Source organism: Cricetulus griseus, chromosome 6 (assembly GCF_003668045.3).
Source record: "Cricetulus griseus strain 17A/GY chromosome 6, alternate assembly CriGri-PICRH-1.0, whole genome shotgun sequence".
Lineage (NCBI taxonomy): Eukaryota > Metazoa > Chordata > Mammalia > Rodentia > Cricetidae > Cricetulus > Cricetulus griseus.
Window position 1 is genome coordinate 44,072,632 of NC_048599.1, and position 18,864 is coordinate 44,091,495.

The window sequence follows — 18,864 nt, forward strand, 5'->3', positions numbered from 1 at the left end:
AACAAATAGGAAACCTTTTATCTTATCATGTTTCTTCCTGTCTTACACACTCACAATCCAGTCAGAGCAAACCATTTGGTCATTTGCCCAATAGTCCCAAAATGCTTAGAGAATGTAGAGACACACTTTGAATGATCAAGATGACAAACCTTTTAAATTGTCATTTGCCCAATAATTGCCTAGAGAATGTAGAGATGCACTGTAAATGATCAAGATGACAAACTTTTTTAAAGTGTAATTTCTTCAAATGGAAGACCCTTTCTAATCTTATTATGACTAGAGTATGACTTAATTGTTACAAAACATACAACAAATGAAATGAATCTTGCCCAGCTTTCACTACCTGCTCTTCTCTCTAGCACCTATTCATTGTTATCCCATGGAAATAAAAATAGCAGTTCATATTTACCTGAGGGTTTAACATGCGTTAGGCACTTTCTCAACATTCAACTCCTTTATTCCACAAACGGATATAATGTGGATTACTGTCCTCACTGGGTGGTTTAGGACATTGATACAGAAGGTAAATAAGTCTCCACTAACAGGGCAAGTGATCTCTTTGAAGACAAATGGAAGACTGTACCCATGTTTAGGCTGGACTTTTCAAATATTACCTGCATTTTAAAATAATTACATTTTGGGTTGACAGCTAGATAGCCAGAAGTAGTTACAGCATGTCAAAATATATTGTTGACTGCATCATGACTTTCAACAACATAACATATCCTATGTCCTTATTTAGTATAAAAGAAAACATAAACAACTTTGCTGCAGTGTTAATTGTGGCATCTGCTAGTCACAGGTGACTATATAAGTTAATAAAAATAAAGTAAAATTTCCAGTTGCTCAGTTAGGAGAGCACATTTTATTTTATTTAAATTTTAGTTAGCATGCAAGATATTTGGTTCCATTATACCATTTTTGAACCTAATTTGAACCTGTTTTGTTTGGACTTCTCTAATTCTCTCTCCTATCCCTATGACCCCCTTTCTACCCTATGCCAACCCCACTCATTTCTGCTTATATAGTATATGTTCTATTTTTTCCTTTTTTCCTCAGCACTTCTTTGTAATACTCTCATGCCCTCCTTTCTGTTTTTGTGATCTATATCCACATAGATACATATATGTGAACACTGAAGCCAGCATCTGCATTTGAGAGAGAATACACATGTCTATCTTTGTGAGTCTAGGTCACCTTGTTTAATAAATAATTATTTTAAGATCCAACCATTTTTCTGAAAATTCCATTTTTCTCAGAGCTTGAGTTATATATATATATATATATATATATATATATATATATATTCATTATCCATTCATGAGTTGATGAACGGCTTGGCTGGTCCCATTTCTCAGCTGTCATGAATATAGCAGAAATCAACATGGGTGTGCAAGTATCTGTGTGATAGGATATAGAACCCTTTGGGGATGGACTTAGGACCCAGTGGCTTAGCTGGGTCACTTGGTGCTTCCACTTGTTGTGTTTTTAGATTTGGAGAACTCTCCACACTTCCCCTCCACGAGTCTGCATTATTTTTCACACCCCCGTCAGCAGTGAATAAGTGTTTCTGTTTCCTGATATCCTCTTCCATAATTGTTGTTCTTTGCTTTCTTGCTGATAGGCCCCTTGACTGAATGAGATGGATTTGTCAGGTACTGTTAATTTGCATTTTCCTGTTGGCTAAAGAGTTTGAACAATTTAAAATACTGGCCATTCATGTTTGTCATTTCTTCCATTCCTCAGCCTATCCTGACTGGCAGTTTTTGTTTGTAGGCTATTAAACAAATTGCCATTTATTTTTAACTAAAATTTTATTCTATGTGTATGGATGTTTTGCCTTCATGTTTGCTTGTGTACTACATGCCTATAGTTCCTGCAGAGACCAGAAGACAGCTCAAATCTCTTGGAACTAGAGTTATAGACAGATGCCAGTGGGTGATAGGAATACAACCCAGGTCCTCTGGAGGAGCAGCCAATGCTGTCATCTTTCCAGCTCCTGGTACTTAAACTTTTCTGTTTTTACAAAATATCCTCTAGATATTAACATGCTAATTGAAGTATAGCCAACAGATATTTTTTCCCTTCTGTGGGCTACAAAGTTAGTTTCCTTTGTTGTACAGAAACTTTATAATTTCATGTAGTTCCCTTTGTCAATCCTTGGGCTTTTCCGTGTGCAGTTGAAGTCCTGATTCCCAAATTGTTGTCTGTAGACACACACACACACACACACACACACACACACACACACACACACACACACACACACTTTTTTTTTTTTTTTTTAGTTTGGGAACATTAAATATCTTTAACTACAGGTACTAGATATTATAGTCACAGAATAGCAGAACAGAGTGTAATTGTAAATTGTCCTAATGCACACAAATTAATGACATTGATTGGAAACAACAGAAGGCAATATTGAACAACACTGAAGAAATTATGTTTTTTTTTATATAGTAAGTGGGGCTTATTTTCACTACAAAAGAATAGGAAGTATTAAAACCATGTGCTAATTTTGAAGAATTATTGTCAACCTGAATCTGTGGCCCCTCTAGAAGCCACGTAGAGTAGCAGTTCTTACCTGGAAAGTGCCATTTTAGGATGTCATTCTAAAGATGCTCTGGGTTCTCTAAAGTCAAACTTGCTGTACATTTTTTCTCTGGCTGAATTTGGTATATTTTTATATATAAACAGCATGTATCATCTCAATAACCATAGTCAATGCTTTCCCAGATTACATCATTTTCACCATCTTTGCTTCAGAAACGTCTTAATTTTCATTACAGTAAATCTTGGAGCTAAGATTGAAAATAAAAACAATGATAAGGAAAGTAAATCTTACTTAATAATTATAATAAAAACTAATTTTATTTCAAAGAGAATAATTTTTATTCATCTATTTATTTCACATCCCAGTCACAGTCTCTCCGCATTCCTCCCATTCTAGTCCCTCTCTCCCATCCTTTCCTCCCTCTTCCCAATCTCTTCTTCTTCCATCTCTATCCAGGAAAGAGCAGGTCTCCCATCAGTATCAACAAAACATGGCATATCAAGTTGCAGTAGGAATAAGCGCCTCCCCATATATTAAGGCTGGGCAAGGCAACCCAGTATGAGAAGTAGGGTCCAAAAAGCCTGTAAAAAAAGAGTCAAAGACAGTCCCTGTTCCCCCTGTTAGGAGTTCCATTAAGAGGACCAAGCTAAGCAACTGTAGTATAAATGCAGAGTACTTAGGTCAGTCTCATGCAGGCGTCCTGGTTGTTGATTCAGTCTCTATGAGCCCCTATGAGCCCAGGTTAGTTGACTGTGTGAGCCTTCCCCGTGGTGTCCTTGACCCCTCTGGCTCCTACACTCCTTTCTCTCCTCTTCTGCAGGATTCCTGAATTCCGTGTAATGTTTGGCTGTGGGTCTCTGCATCTGCCTCCATCAGTTGCTGGATGATGCCTCTCTGAATACAATTAGGCCAGGCACCAGTCTGTCACAGGAGATGGCCAGTTCATGCTATTTATCTGCTATTGCTAGGAGTCTAAGACTCCTGGCATTCCCCTGCAACACTGTGCCTATATTTTGAAATGAATTTTTTTAATCTTTTTTTTGTAACAGTTTAGTGTGTCTGGTTTTAAATTACTGTCTTTCATTCTCTTTGAATTATTTTCATGGTATGCAGCATAAAACATGTGGAATAAATTTTATTATTCTCTAGGTAGATATCCAGTATCACCAGTACCTTTTGTTGGATAGGCTGTCCTTCCTGTAGAATTAAATAGCCTTATCTGTGTGAACATTTTCCTCATCACAGAAAGTTCTACTGAACAAGATTCACAGACATTCAGACTCACCTAGTCTAGGCAGCTTACTGAAAAGGCCTTGTGTCCACCTCCTTCCCGGGATGAAGGGTGGGCCACTGTGCCCACCTGGCATTTACATGGGTCCTGGGAATTTGAACTCTGGTACTCAGGCTTACAACTGCTTTATCTGTTGAGCTATTTGCCCAGCCTCACTTCTGAGTTACTTAAGAGGAATCATAGAAATAAAAAAAAATGTATGCAATATTAAAAGTGTGAGACCTAAAAACTAAAATGAAATGAATGAGTGGCTGAATAAAAGTCAGTGACACTTCCTCAAGTGTAAAATAACAGTGAATAATAAGACCGAGAGAACATTATAGTCAGCTAGATGAGTGGTAGACAGATTGCTTTAAAATGACAAATGTCTAACTGACATAGAGTTTAGATTGAAAATACACAAAGAAAGGGCAGGAAGAAATTGTTAGACAAGCTCTGAATTCTGATGTTGTAATCATTAGACTAAGAGAACAAATCATATCTTATCATAGATGAAATGCCAGAAAACTAAAGTGGATATATATATTTATTATGAAGGACTATAGGCCAGGCTAGCCTGTCATCTGTTTTCAGGTCAACAATGGGTTCCAGCAAACAAGAGCAAAGTCTGTAAGGTTCTGTGGGAAAAGAGTTGCTCAACTTTGAGTGTGTTACAGCTCATATAGTGATTACACAAACAAAGGGATCAGTCAAGGGCTGCCAGTTTGCTTCTCACTGATCTCTTTTTGGACAGCCATGCATGGGTGTACTACAAACAAAACCATAAACCAAATGAGAGCTTACATCCATCTGTTTGTAAGAAATTCAAAGCAGAAAAAACCAAGAGAATGAAGGTAGGCATTGGGGCCCAAGAGTAACCACTGCAAAACAAGAACTTGGAGGGCTCTGGGCAGTTGACTCAAGGTTGGAGATAATGTGCCTTAAAGGGGTTAGCTAGAAATATGGAAAGGTTTGAGGATATACCAAAGCCTCATAATAACTGGAACAAAGGAAAGACAATTAAAACTCTAGGAAAGTCAAATAATGTACCAAAAGTACATTTTTGTAGGAAGCAACAATAAAATGCAAAGTAGGAATGACAGTCGATGGGATGGGAAGTGACCAATGTGTTGGAAAGCCATCTTGAAATCCTTCCCCTCCACAAGTTTAACAAATTTCTTTTAAAAATGTAAACAATATAGCTAAAACAATCAAATTATGGACAGATGCAGTGTTTTCTTTTTCTATCCAAAAGATTGACAGTTTTCATCACTGCCAATAATCTGCCACTGTAAATAATACTCCAGTTATAATGAGATGACTCATCCAGTAATGTCAAACAGTTAGAACTCTTAAATTCACCAAAGGAATAAATTTAAATCAGTCACTCATTTGAAAAGAAAATACACAATTTCTCTTTTAAAAAAAACTTCATGGCCATCTATCAGAGCTTATGCACTTTAATTTTACTTTATTATTTAAAGACAGATTAGAAAAGTAATATTTGTATTTTTAATTTCATAGATATACTATATTTGTATAATTTCTACCTTTACTCTCTTCCCTCCAAATACCCTGTGGTCCTCCTTTGAAATTCTTTAATTAATGATTCTACACACACACACACATACACACACACACACACACACACACACACACACACAAAAGCTTTAGTTAGGGTTTCTACTGCTGTGATAAAACAGCATGACAAAAGTAACTTGGAGAGGAAAGGATTTATTTCAGCTTACAATTCCACATCACTGTCTATCATGAAGGGAAGCAAGGGCAGGAACCTGGAGGCAGGAGCTGATGCAGAGTCATGGAGGAGTGCTTCTTAGTGTCTTACTCCCCGTGGATTTCTTATCCTGCTTTCTTATATACCCCAGGACCACTTTTCCAGGTGTGGCATCAACCACAAAAGGGCTGGACCTCCCACATCAATCATCAATCATCAATCAAGAAAGTGCTCTATAGGCTTACCCACAGGTCTATCTGTGGAGGTATTTTCTCAATTGAGGTTTCTTATTTTCAAATAAAACTAGCTCATACACATATCTTTTAGGGCTGACCCCTTGTTATTTGTACATAGTTTTGTTTTCCTTGATTTCAACCTTGGGGAAGATGGATTCTCCTGGCCATAGCAATTTTAAGTTGGAGTCTCAAGTACCTACATGTAGTAATAACAGTCACAATGATCATACTATTAGGTTCAACAAAATATTTTATACAATAGAAAATTTTCTTGTGGTTCTAGAGGATAGTAGTCAGGGCTCAGCATAGATGGTTTCTGATGAGAGCTCATCTCATCTCTTTCTGCAAAGAGACAAGGAAGTAGAGCTTTATAATATTTCTTCTTTTTTAATTTTTTTATTCTTTAATTACTACTCATGTTTACATATCCATTTCCCCATCCTCTTGTCCTCCCATCCCCCCATGTTTCCCACCAACCCCCCAACCCACCCCCTAACTTCTCCCCAGAGATAGTGAGGCCCACCATGGGGACCTTCAAAGTTCATCATATCATGGGCTCCCAAAGTCCATTTGTGCTCTAGGGATAAAGACCAGCTCCACTGTTAGAGGTCCCATAGACAGTCTTGGCCTCCTAGCTGGCACCCACATTCAGAGGGCATGGTTTGGTCCAATGCTGTTTCCCCAGCTTTATGACCAGGGTCTCCATGCTATCAGTAGGTCAGGTCCACTGTTTCTGCGGCTTTCTCCAGCCCTGTCTTGGCTCCTTTCCTCATCCCTCCTCCTTCTTCACTACTGGATTCCAGTAGTATGGTTCAGTGCTTAGCTGTGGGTACCTGTTTCTGCTTGGAACAGCTATTGGATGAAGGCTCTAGGAATGGTAACCAAGGTAGGCATCAATCTCATTATAGAGGAAGGGCATCAATGGCATCTTCTCCACCACTGCTTGGATTCTTAGTGGGGGTCATCCCTGTGAATCCTCTAACATTTCCCCTATACCAGACCTCTCTCCAAACCTGTACTGTCTCGCTCTATCAAGGCATCTCCCTTCTTGCCCCCTCTATTCTTCCCCTGTCTCAGTCCTCCTATTCCCCCCCCCCTTTTTCTCTTCCCACCTCCTTCCTCCCCCTACCCGTTCCCACTTTGGTCATGGGTTCTAGGGTTGGGAAAAGATTTTCCAATCAAATATTTCTTCTTATAAGGCAAAATATCTCTTTATTGAGCTTAACTTTCATGAATGTAACAAGTCTTAATTACCTATCAGAGATTCCATCTCCAAATATTATCTCATCTGGCACTAAGGTTTCAAAAGAACTTGGTGAGGACAGAGGTACTTAGGCCATAAGACACAGGTGCAATATCAATTCATACCCATAATTTTAAAAGAATAGTATTACTATCATTATTAAACTATTTGAATTTTAGTATTCCATGGCATATAGTGGGAAGTGGTGTAGGGCACAAAAATTAAAACAGTCAGAATTACAAATTATGTGCATATTTTTAATTAGTCTTAATTAAGATAGTCTTTTATTCCCTTTGCTGAGTTGGTACATAATGTGCATTTTCTGTATCTACCTGCTTAGCTCTCCAAAGTCTGATTTTCAAGACAAAATCCAACAAATTGGTTTTACTTAATATTACATTTAAGAATTAACAAACTGGGAGCATCCTAGAGATAACAGTCTGGAAAATAAAATTTAAGAATTATGTTTACCACTTAAGAATATTAATCTATTTTAAAAGTGAATTTTCAGAAATCAATATATTTGAAGCACAATTAGTGAATTATCTTATAATTTGAACATCATATTTATGATATATACTACTGATCAAAATTTAATTATATAACAAATACAACAAAATAGCTCTTGAATTTACAACAGCTGTATATTAAATACTGCTTGGAATAATTTTTTGTTCATTGGTGGCTGCTTTGATAATGTTTATCACATATACACTATTTCATTTTTCATGCTGTAGGTAAAAGTTCTGCTAAATGGTAAAACTGATGTGATTTTATTAGTTAAAAATAGCTGATATGGACTTGAGAGATGGCTCAGTGCTTACTGCTCTTGCAAAGGACTTGAGTTCAGACCTGTAACCCCAGCTCCAGGAGAGTCAACAACACTCTCTTTTTGCCTCACTGGGCCCTGGTGTTCTTGTGGTACATATGAACCCATACAAGCACATACACATAAAACAAACAAATAAACAAACAAATCTTAAAAATATAATTAACCGAGAAAGTCTGTTTAATGATGTGAATGACGTGATACCTGGTATATTGACTGTGCTCCAGGGTAGGACTCATGCCCAGTAAATAGTCAGCCAACACAAACTGGATTTGATGGAGAGAGGGTGTGGGGAGGGAGAAAGAAATGAAGCAGTTGACAGGTAGGGAGGTGAGGAAGGATCTTGGAGGGGTTAGTGGAAGCCAATTAATATAACCAAAACACATTGTATGAAAATTTCAGATAACTAACAAAACATTACAGAATAAAGTTGACAGGAATATGTCTTTCCAGAGATAAACTCTCACATTTACTATGTCGTCATAGTTTTACCACATAGTTAAACTGTTCCAGTTATTAACTTTAGAAGAAGAAGCTACCACTAATATTCTAAATAAAATGATTGAGTATGTTTTAATGATGAAAGTACGAAACAAGACGGGGGGGGGAGTGAGTGAGGTCCTCCTCCCTCTACAGGGATGCTGGAGAATTGAAGTCCAAGCCTTTTATCTAGAGGTTGTTTCCATTGGATGGTTTTTTTTTTTTTTTCTAGGAGATGATGCTAGGGAAGCTGTTAAACATGGTGTGGATGGGATCTTGGTGTCCAATCACGGAGCCCGACAACTGGATGGAGTGCCAGCTACTGTGAGTTTCCCCTGCAATTACTCCACATATCTATTTTTTAAAATCAGGGCATCATACATGTCTACCGTGTGTGCGTGTGTGTGTGTGTGTGTGCGTGTGTGTGTGTGTGTGTGTGTGTGTGTGTGTGTGTACTTATGGCAAACTGGGATGTTAAGTCAGATCTCAGATTTTCAGTGGTACAGAATTATTTAAATTTGCAAAATACCATTATTTTAACTGGCCCAAATATGTCTATTTATGAATGGGGAGGGGCTTCTAATTAGTAAGGCAGGGATTGCTCCTGTGAGCACAGGTACATCAATAGGTGATGCATGAGCTGCAGAAGGAGAGAGGTGATTCAGACACGGCAATCCAAAGGAAATGAAGGCATGCACAATTGTAAGGATCACAAAAGCCTCTGGGGAGAAATAATTTAACTTAGTAGAAGCGAATTGTTTTGTTGATTTGTCTAAGTCTGCAGACACCTTGGGTTTGTCTTATGACAGAGTACAAGCCAGCAGGGAGCACTGGTGTGCACAGGGCACAGCATTTCCCAAAGCACTGAAAAGTGTGGCCAACCAAGTCTGCACACAGTGGGATTAGCAGCCTAAGATTGGAAATCATAAAGCTGGAGATTGTGCACCCCTTCTGACGTAGACTTAGCCCCACAGACACAGCACTCTGGGTGATGTTAAATGCGGCCTGCAGGTGAGAAGAGGTGGAAAGTGATGCCCTCTTTAAAACAGGGTGGAGAAGTTGCTCACAGCCCAAAGTGCTTAGCCAGATTTATGCCTCACTTGTGCATGAAGACATAGACTTAGTGTGCGGGCCAAATTAAGTTTGTTTTCTAAAAATAAAATATAAATCTTCTGAAATCAAATCTAACTAGATTTTAAGGGAAAAATATCTAAATGGTGTGGTTTCTTTCCTGCTGGCCAAGGGCACATGGAAACTTATCTAAAAGGGCTTTTTGAGTTGTGGTCTCAGAGACTGTTTAAAAAAAACAATGCCCCCTCCCTCTGCATGCTCTGTGTATGAGAGGGTATACTTGCTTAAGTTTTGCCTCATACTTAAGCAAATGTAAGTAAGGCCTGTGATGATGAGAGAAATGTATGAAAGCACTCAGTCTATGTGAAATGGTGTTTTCTTTCCCTTGGTGTATGGGATTTGCGGTGAGTAGTCAAAGACTTAAAAGGAGGCTATGGTATAAGCCTTTACACTAGACACATAGAAGCTCCTACTGTCCTGCAGTGTTTGTGACATCATACACCAGGGTGCAGGTCAAGGATGATATCATGGGAGGAGTTTTGAAGTAGGAGGCTTGAGTTTGAGTTATTTTCTTATTTTCTTGCCTCCTGTAATGTGTGAGAGATGGAGAGGCAAGTTACCCAGTCTCTTATGCCTGAACCTCTCCTTGTATTGTTTTGGTTCCATAAAGAATGAGTCTGGACTGTACGATTCTACATTTTTCTACTTCGAAGCATTCCCTTGTACAGAGAAATAATTGCTACTTGAATTTCTGGACCAAGAATTAAACTTCAGTTTATCTTGACACACTGTTCTCTAGCTTGTATGAGTCCTTCAAACATTTTCATTGCATTTTGATGCCAACTAAACCCAAAGTACTTTAGACTTACAGATATAATGTTCTTTTCCACAGTAAATTTTCCATCTGCCAAACACTTTCACTGAATAAGTATTTGTGCTGTTAAGTAGCTCACTCTCAAATTGAGTCCTTAGGCATGTTCTGTACCATCTAAGAAGTATATTTTATTTTTAAGGGGGCACTCAATGATAGAATGCTTGCCTAGCATAGAAGAGACCCTAAGTTCAAACTCCAGCCCCAGTACCACAAAAACACAAAATTAATTGTGAAGGTATGTTTTATATGTCTCATCCTTGAGAGATACTTGGTATATGAATTGACTTTCATGATATAACAAACACACCAGAACTTAGTGGCCAAAACAACTACCATTTATTTATGTCCCTCTTTTGTTAAGTTGACATTTTGGGCTGAGAACTGTGAAGTGCTGGGTTCTGGTCTTGGCTGGACTCACTTCTGATGGTATGGGGTCAGCTTCTTATGCAGGAGACCAGCCTGGTGGAGGACAATCTCACTGTCTCACATCTCCTAGTGTATCACATTGGTTTGTTTTCATGAAAGGGCAGGTTTCCTAAAGGCTCATACCAGGTCTTAAAATCTAAGCTTAGAAGTGACACATTGTTAGAACCTCTCCTGTTCCATTGGAGAACGCTAACCACAGGTCAGCTCCTCACCCCATCCCTCTTCCCTTAAGGATACCCCAAGGAGCATAATTCCATCATGAATTGAAGTTTGTATGTGTATGTGAATCATTGAAGCCATTTTGGGGGCTTGCTAAATCTCTGAGTTGGTGATTTTCTGAAGGTGGTGCTGAGTATCTGCTCTGGAGGGGTGTTTATGTGGCCTGGGAGAGATTCTGAGGACTGAGGCAGCAGCTGGGACTCAGTTACCTCTGCTTTAGCTGCAGCAACTTGTTTAATGTTCAGTTTCTTTGGGTGGAACTTTTGAATGTCCTTCTTGAATAACAATGGATGCAATACAGATGCATGGGAAAGGAAAAAATGGAACCGTAAATAGAGTCGTACCTAGTGGGCTTGTCTGCTCTGTTTATTTATTCAGTCTGCCCCATCACTCTGTTTCATGCAGTGTGTGCCCAGTGAAAGTGCAGCTCTGGAAAGAGAGGAAGTTAGAATTGCTCAGTGTTGGATGGTACTTACCTGTCCACAGGCATAGAGAGACAAATGCAGGCTCTGTTTTATATTCCAGGATTCATATCTTAAGTGTCCTTATTAGTGTACTTCTAGGCCAGGTTAGGCACTGGAAATAACCTAAACAGACTTGATTTGTGTGACTTTGAAAATGTGTATTGAACCCAAGCTAGCTAATATTTTTCTTTGGTTCTGGTTTCAAATGGGGAAATATGCTTAATTATGGCTTGCATCATGGCTTAGAAATTGTAGCATTTATATGTTGATGTAACTTGCCTGAATGTAAAAGGGGACTATGTATAGGTAAGAGAACGTATGTAAATGGATCCGAAGCATGTTTGGCAAGGCATGGAAGCCAAAAGGGAAAGGGGAAAATTACACTACCTGCCAAACATTTAGAGGCCACTTGCCAAGGGTTGCCTCCACTTCCTCCAAATTGTAGCTGTGTTTGGTTTTCAGCCTTTTACATAAAACTCCATTTAAGTTTAGTCACTAAACTTCTAGGAGAGAAGTAGGAAAGCCTTTGAGTGATTTCAGCACAATTATTTCTGGAAAAAGAGCAGCTTAAGTGTGTGGTGGCTTTCACAGCATACGTAAATGGAGTCAGGACTTCATGTCAGATCTAAACGTTTTGGGACAAATGTGAATAATTTCCATAAATTTTCACCTACATCTAATGAGCCAGTTGGATCACATACTTCTGTTGACCTAGGGGGGAAAGCCAGTGATTTTTAACTGAAAATTGTTCCCTTGAAACATCCTGCTACTGGGATCTTCTTATTCAGGCTTGGAACTAGCCTGCTGTATGGGTTATAAGTTTCAGGTCCAGTTGGGTGAAACTTGAACAACTCTGCCTCCTGAGTAGTCTCCCCGGAGGCCAACCTCTGAGGGAACAAAACCTGCAGATACCTATCTCATGACAACTGACAAAAGTATAAACCTAAGGAGAAATACCTGACATAGCTTCAGGTCTGTGCTCAGAAATGGCCCTCTTTCTCCTCTGCTCACATGTGACTGGTCAAAGTGGGTCACATAACCAAAGCCAATGTCAAGGAGTAGGTAAACATACTCTGTCTATTTTAATGGGAGAAACTATATAGATGTCTTAGAAAGAAAATGCATTTAGAGAAGTACAGGGGATCATGAAGGATACTGTAAGCCACATCATCTTTGTGAGGTTCTTGTACTCTTTACAGTAAACTAAACCCATTGTCAATGGCCAATTTAGATGGGGATCTTCAAGGTTCATATGGTCATATTCTTGCAACTGGTGGTAAAGTGTTTTCACAGTTACCTAATGCTTATCTGATGTAAAGTGTGTTAGAAGAGGAAATCAGAGAGCAGCCATGTTTGCAGGCCTTATACACCACTGCTTATAATATCTACTGTGCATTTCAGCCACTGATTTCTAGTAAATAATGTTAAGGATACTGTATACCAGTAAAATAATTCACTTACTTTTATAAAAGAGGGAGCTATGAAAGATCAAGTGGTTTAGACTTATGTTTATCAATTTTTAGACATAATGTTTGAATTTAAATGTCAGGAGTAGAAATATTGATGCCCGACTTGGAAGAAATAGAGGCTACTCAATTCCAAATTCACAGTTTCTAGTTCCTAACATTTGCATTTTTTCTTCCTGGAGACATGATTCCATCCTTAAACCTACTGGTCTCTTTTCTTTCTGTCAGAGCCTTAGTTGGGTAGGTTTGAAGTCATTGGAGGTGAAATTGAGCCGAATTTTTACACAGTGTCACATTGTCCTTCTTTTCTCCTTAGATTGATGCTCTGCCAGAAATTGTTGAGGCTGTGGAAGGGAAGGTGGAAGTCTTCCTGGATGGGGGTGTAAGGAAAGGCACCGATGTTCTCAAAGCTCTGGCCCTGGGAGCCAAGGCTGTGTTTGTGGGGAGACCCATCATATGGGGCTTGGCTTTCCAGGTAATAGGATAAGAAAATAAACAAATGAAACAAAATCTTTTAATAGTGAAATAGAAGTGAACTAGTTTACCCAACACATTAATATCTTTTACTTGCTTAGGGAGAAAAGGGTGTTCAAGATGTCCTTGAGATACTGAAGGAAGAATTCCGGCTGGCCATGGCTCTGAGCGGTAAGTCTTGGGACTTCTTGAAGTTGTGCCACTGCAACACAGTAACTGACAAAGTCTTACTAGAAGAAAGAATTATTTGAGCTCATGATTTCAGAGACTCTCAGTCCATCACCTTGGGAAAAAAGCATTGTGGGGCTCATGACAGAAACTGAACTAGGCGCCAAATTATAACCTTGGGAGGCATGGCCTTAGTGACTACCTCCACCATCTAGTCCCCACCTTCAAAAGGCTCCAAAGCCTCCCACATGTCACCACCCCTGGGAAACAGATACTGAAACTAAGAGGCTGTGGAGAACACTAGATGCAAATCACAGCAGGTTCTTATTCTCATTTGCTGATTTCTTGTTTTCCATGAGCTTTGTGCCAGTCTCCTTGCGGGAAAGAAGATATGAGGAGGAAGAAAATAGAGTGTTTGGGACACTGAATTTGCAGCTGGCTTTCTATTGATGGCTCTTAAGCATAGCACTCCTGGAATTCACAGTGTACCTAGTTACTTAACTTTCAACTTTGACAGTCCTATCAGGGATGTCTTCATGCACAACAGAACTTTAAAGATAGGCATAGCACCATTCTTTTTCTCACTTCTTGATACAGGACTGCATAGATCCAACTGGCCAATCAATTCTACCTTCTGGACTAAGTGCCAGGTCAAACTCTGTCTGAACCAAGCCCCTTGCTCCTTATTACACCTGTGCCACTTGCAGCCTCTTACTCCCAGTTCATTGTCATGCCAAAGTTTCATTCGCTTTCTCCCAAACTCTCAACACTTGCCTTGTCTTTCATCTTGACATCCATAGGGGTTGCTCATTACACTGTAATTTAAACCTGACCCACTCTTCATCATATCCACTGCCACCACATGGCTGTCCCATTGTTCTTTCCCTCTTGCAGTGGGCATGGGGGGGGTCTGCTTCTCTAACCTGGTACACCTGTCTTCTCCACTTCTATCACAGAAACCCAGGTAGCCATTTTAAACATTAATTTAGCTCATGTTCTCCTTGGGTTGGAACCCTCTAATGACTCATGACTTACTTAGCATCAATGTCAAAGTCTTTCCAATAGTATACAAGGGCCTGGTCACCCTTTCAGTCTCAGCTGTTACCGCCACTGACCCTGTTACTGCACCAAAGCTTCACTTGCCTCTTAAAGGTTCCTTAATTCTCAGACAAGTTCCAACCTTGTGGCCTCTGTGCTGCATCTTCCCTCTTCCTCGATGCTCCCCAGATGTATGCATGATGAGGTTCCTCTACCCTTCGAGCTTTCATGCGCATTTCTCATTTACAAAAGAACCACCTTGACTGCTCATCTGTCTCCAAGTTCCAGATTTCTGTCCCCATCCTTGCATTCTTTTTCCTTAGAACCTATCCCTGTCCACAAGTCATCTGTCACATAACTTATTTTTTTATAACAATACACATTATGTATTTTATGTTTCCCCTCTAGAATATAAAATGCATGAGCAGGGACCTTTCCATCTTTTATCTCGTTGCCGTGTTTGCAGTGTTTAGAGTGGTGCCTGGCACACAAACAATAAATGTTTGTTAAAAGAATTAGTAAGTGCTGTGTTTACCGTGGATTGCTTAGAGTTTGACTCAAAATGGACCTTTAGCTGCTGCTGCTGCTGCTAGTGGTGGTGTGTGTATGTGGGGGAAGTTTCGAGTGAATTACCAGCTTCCTCATTTGAAGTTGAAGTGAGATTCGGTTCCTGCGATCCAAGGTCCAAATAACCTGGATAGCTACAACTCCTGAGATTGTCTTCTTGCTACTGTGCAGCACGAGTTTGCCAGAACCTTCAGGAGAAGAATGCCATCCTGTGAATCCTCTCTACTCATTTTAATTTGGTGCAGACATATTCTAAACGAGAGCTTTCAGCCTCTGGCTGTCTATTAAATGTGGCAGAAAGAATACACTCTTTGTGTTAATAAAAATATGTGCCAGTCATTTTGTATTAAGGACTGTTTAGGTAATAAAAATGGTCTCATGCCACATAAGATTTGGCAAGCCTACCTTGAATCATAAACCTTACATTTGTCAAGTTTTACATTCCTTGGGAAAACGATTACCTGCCTGATTATTATTGCATTCATTTCATATTAAATGTATGCATTATTTTTTTCAGGGTGCCAGAATGTGAAAGTCATCGACAAGACATTGGTGAGGAAAAATCCTTTGGCTGTTTCCAAGATCTGACAGTGCACAATATTTTCCCATCTGTATTATTTTTTTCCAGCATGTATTACTTGACAAAGAGACACTGTGCAGAGGGTGACCACAGACTGTAACTCCCCACTTCAATACAAAGGGTGTCGTTCTTCTCCAACAAAATAGCAATCCCTTTTCGTTCATTGCTTTTGACTTTTCAATGGGTGTCCTAGGAACCTTTTAGAAAGAAATGGACTTGCATCCTGGAAATATATTAACTGTTAAAAAGAAAACATTGAAAATGTGTTTAGACAACGTCATCCCCTGGCAGGCTAAAGTGCTCGGAAACAAAAGATATCCTCTGGTAAAATTGGAGGTAGTGTGCTGAAGTAAAAGATAATGACCTCACTGTTTATTAACCTGTCTTATGTTTAGATTTCCTTAAGACAGTGGTTCCTACAGTGTGCTCTGGGCTTTGAAATGCTAGAAATGCCCAGAGAAACATGAGGTTTGGATTTGCCATGTTGAGAAAATAGCACTGGGTAGAATTGAAATGGATGGTGGTAATTTGTGACTTTCTAGCACCCTAGTTCTTTGAAGGTAGATTTCCAGCCATCTATCATAGTGTCTGCATATATCTGAATGTGGCATGGTAGTTACTGCATTTGAATAGGATGTATCTAGTTCACTTGGGACAATATGGAATTATTTTCATTTTTGAACTCTGTGTGTTCCTTCCCATTTTTGAGGTGTTGATTTCCTAATTCCCCCTGAACTTTTCTTGATTCTCTCATTTCTCCTTATTTATAGCCACATTCAGAGTCAAGTACATATTTTGTGGGGTTCATGGTGAATAAAGATTTGGAATTCTTGTTCAGAAGGAAGCAAAAAAAAATGCCATTTCATTTTGCCAGCGTGATTTTCTTAATTGTTGGTGTTGCCCTCTTTGTTTTCTGTGTTTTTTTTTTTTTCGATTTAGTGGCATTCTTCCTTGGGCATGGGGCAGCAGGGGCACTACCATGCCAAATAAAAGCCATATAAAGTGACTGTTGTTCTCTCTTGCACCTTGCCCTTCTTGTGCCCATGTCCAGGACTTGCACAGGGTGGCAGAGCTTGACTCAGTATACACTCCACTTGTCTCACTGAATGTCACTTAAACGACACAATTTTGAAGGTAAAATTGTTAGTGTTTTAAAGACAACAACCAAAGAGCATTAAGTCTTAAACATGAGACCCCTTCTGAATGTGGAACCCTGGGCACTGTACAGTAACATCACAGGGCTGTTAGTTTTAGTCCCAAAGAGAGCTTTCTGTAAAGGGAGGCTCACTTGGCTTCTGAAGTAATTTTGTTCAAACATTATGGAGTGATGAATGAAGCAACGGAGAGAATTGCCATTGTAAAGGATGACTGTTACATAGCTTTATGATTTTGTTTATTTTCTTGTGATCTTCTCCATCTGGCTTCTGAATCCCCCAGATCATTACTAAATGACAGCAATGTAGACACGGATTTTCCTTTTGAAATTATGTCTATGTTTGATTAAAACAAGCAATCATTTACTCTGATAAAGATAGGAACAGCTAGCTTTCATCTTTTCCTCCAGATGTGGAGAAAATGTTATCTTCAAATTACATAAAGCTATCATTTCTAGCTCATCAGTGAACTTGTTAGTAAATACGTTTGCTGTTGGTGTGTAATATATCGTGGCTACATTGTTGGATAATGCCATCCTAAAATGCTGATAGTAGCTCAGGTGTGAAGCTCCACAAGAAAGATTTATTCAAATTACAACAAGAATGGATGAGAACGTATAAAATTCCTGTTATTTTTTTATGTTATGCTATGAAGATTTCTCTTTATGTCTTCAGGGTTAGACTATGTCCAAAAACCCCATGTTGGGTAAGTTTTCCATAGCCAGAAAGATACAGTTGTTTAGATTCATTGGAAAGAAATAAGGATATAGGAATGGTCATGGCAGGAATGGAGTGGATTGATTGCACATTCCTTTCTTGGAGTTCTGCCATTAAATTTTGTGGTTGTCTTTTCTGTTTCTGACTTTTTAAAAATTAAATTAAGCTTATTATTATACAAGTGCACAAAACACAAGCATCATACACAATCATGGTGCACTTTGGAGGTTTTGACAAACATATACACATATACTACTTAATATTCATCTGTTCTCTGAGTCTTTGAAAATTATTTTAGGAGAAGGCAATAAGGAAATGATAGTTTTGTTAGGCTATGCATTTGTCTGTTGTATCATGTAGGGCACAATGTAGTAGGGCAGTGTTCCTTAAACCATGGCCTACATCAGAACTGCTTACAAGACTTTGAAGACAGACTGTTAGGGCTGTCTGCTATGGCTTCTTATCCAACCAGCTCAATGATCCAGTCATTGGGTGTGAGCTGCAGGGAGAGGCCATGTGCCACCTAGAATACTAAACACTCTTTAACAATCGATTCTTCCCATTTTATTTTATTTTATTTCTTACCGAGGCATAAAATGCCTATATGGAGCATGTAAAGTGGCAAAAACCAAGTGTGTGGGTGGAGACATTTTTGTATAATTATAGGTCCATTCCCTGTAGAGCATGATGTAGAAAATTTCTATCATTCCCCATAGTACCCTCTCTTTAGGAGTAAACAACACTGGTGTCTGTGGCCACTGATTACTGTTGGCTGCTGCTGAGTTGTACATGATGCAAACCTTATAGCATGTACTTGAGTATTTGGGGTCTTCTGTTCACTCCATGTGGAATTCATTCATGCTGAATCTATCAGTAGTTAGTTTTATTTATTGGTCTGTATTGTGTAGTTATCCACTGTGGAGTTTTGCCACAGTAGACTGATCTCTTCTCCCATTTCTAGGTGTTTGGGTTGTTTCCATGTTTTGCATTGTTCTGGAAGTTTCTTCTGCTTTTCATTAGTTCAAACGTAGTATTATTTTATACTTATTTCAGAAAAAAAGCTATCCAGTTTGAACACTGAGAAAATCATGTTCCGTGTAGATATGGCCTGCATCTTGTTCAAGAGCACTAAGTTCCACCTCTCCGTAACATCTTGTCCTCATAGATGTTTGTTTCTCTCATGGCTGAAATAGTTCTGATACAGAGTTATGCCTGTGGCCTGTATAGTTTGGGATGACTGCCAACAGAAATCTCCAGAATTTCCTTTGCTTAAGCTTGCTTATATTCTGCTACCTGAAG

The 18,864-nt window shown here is 39.1% G+C and overlaps 1 protein-coding gene across 3 annotated transcripts in view; it reads left to right on the forward strand.

The window, feature by feature from the left end:
• Nucleotides 1-18,864, forward strand: part of Hao1 (hydroxyacid oxidase 1) — a 95,291-nt gene that overhangs the window by 34,493 nt on the left and 41,934 nt on the right. For 2 of the 3 annotated variants that reach the window (XR_004770472.1, XR_004770471.1), the window contains exons 4-7: nt 8,580-8,671; nt 13,184-13,342; nt 13,443-13,512; nt 15,632-15,666. Coding sequence is in view for 1 of the 3 variants with exons in the window: in XM_027421694.2 (XP_027277495.1) it covers nt 8,580-8,671; nt 13,184-13,342; nt 13,443-13,512; nt 15,632-15,702 (392 nt within the window). In the remaining 2 variants the exon portion in view is untranslated. Of the gene's footprint in view, nt 1-8,579; nt 8,672-13,183; nt 13,343-13,442; nt 13,513-15,631; nt 16,611-18,864 lie in introns of those variants that run through there. The other variant, XM_027421694.2, reaches the window with a different exon arrangement.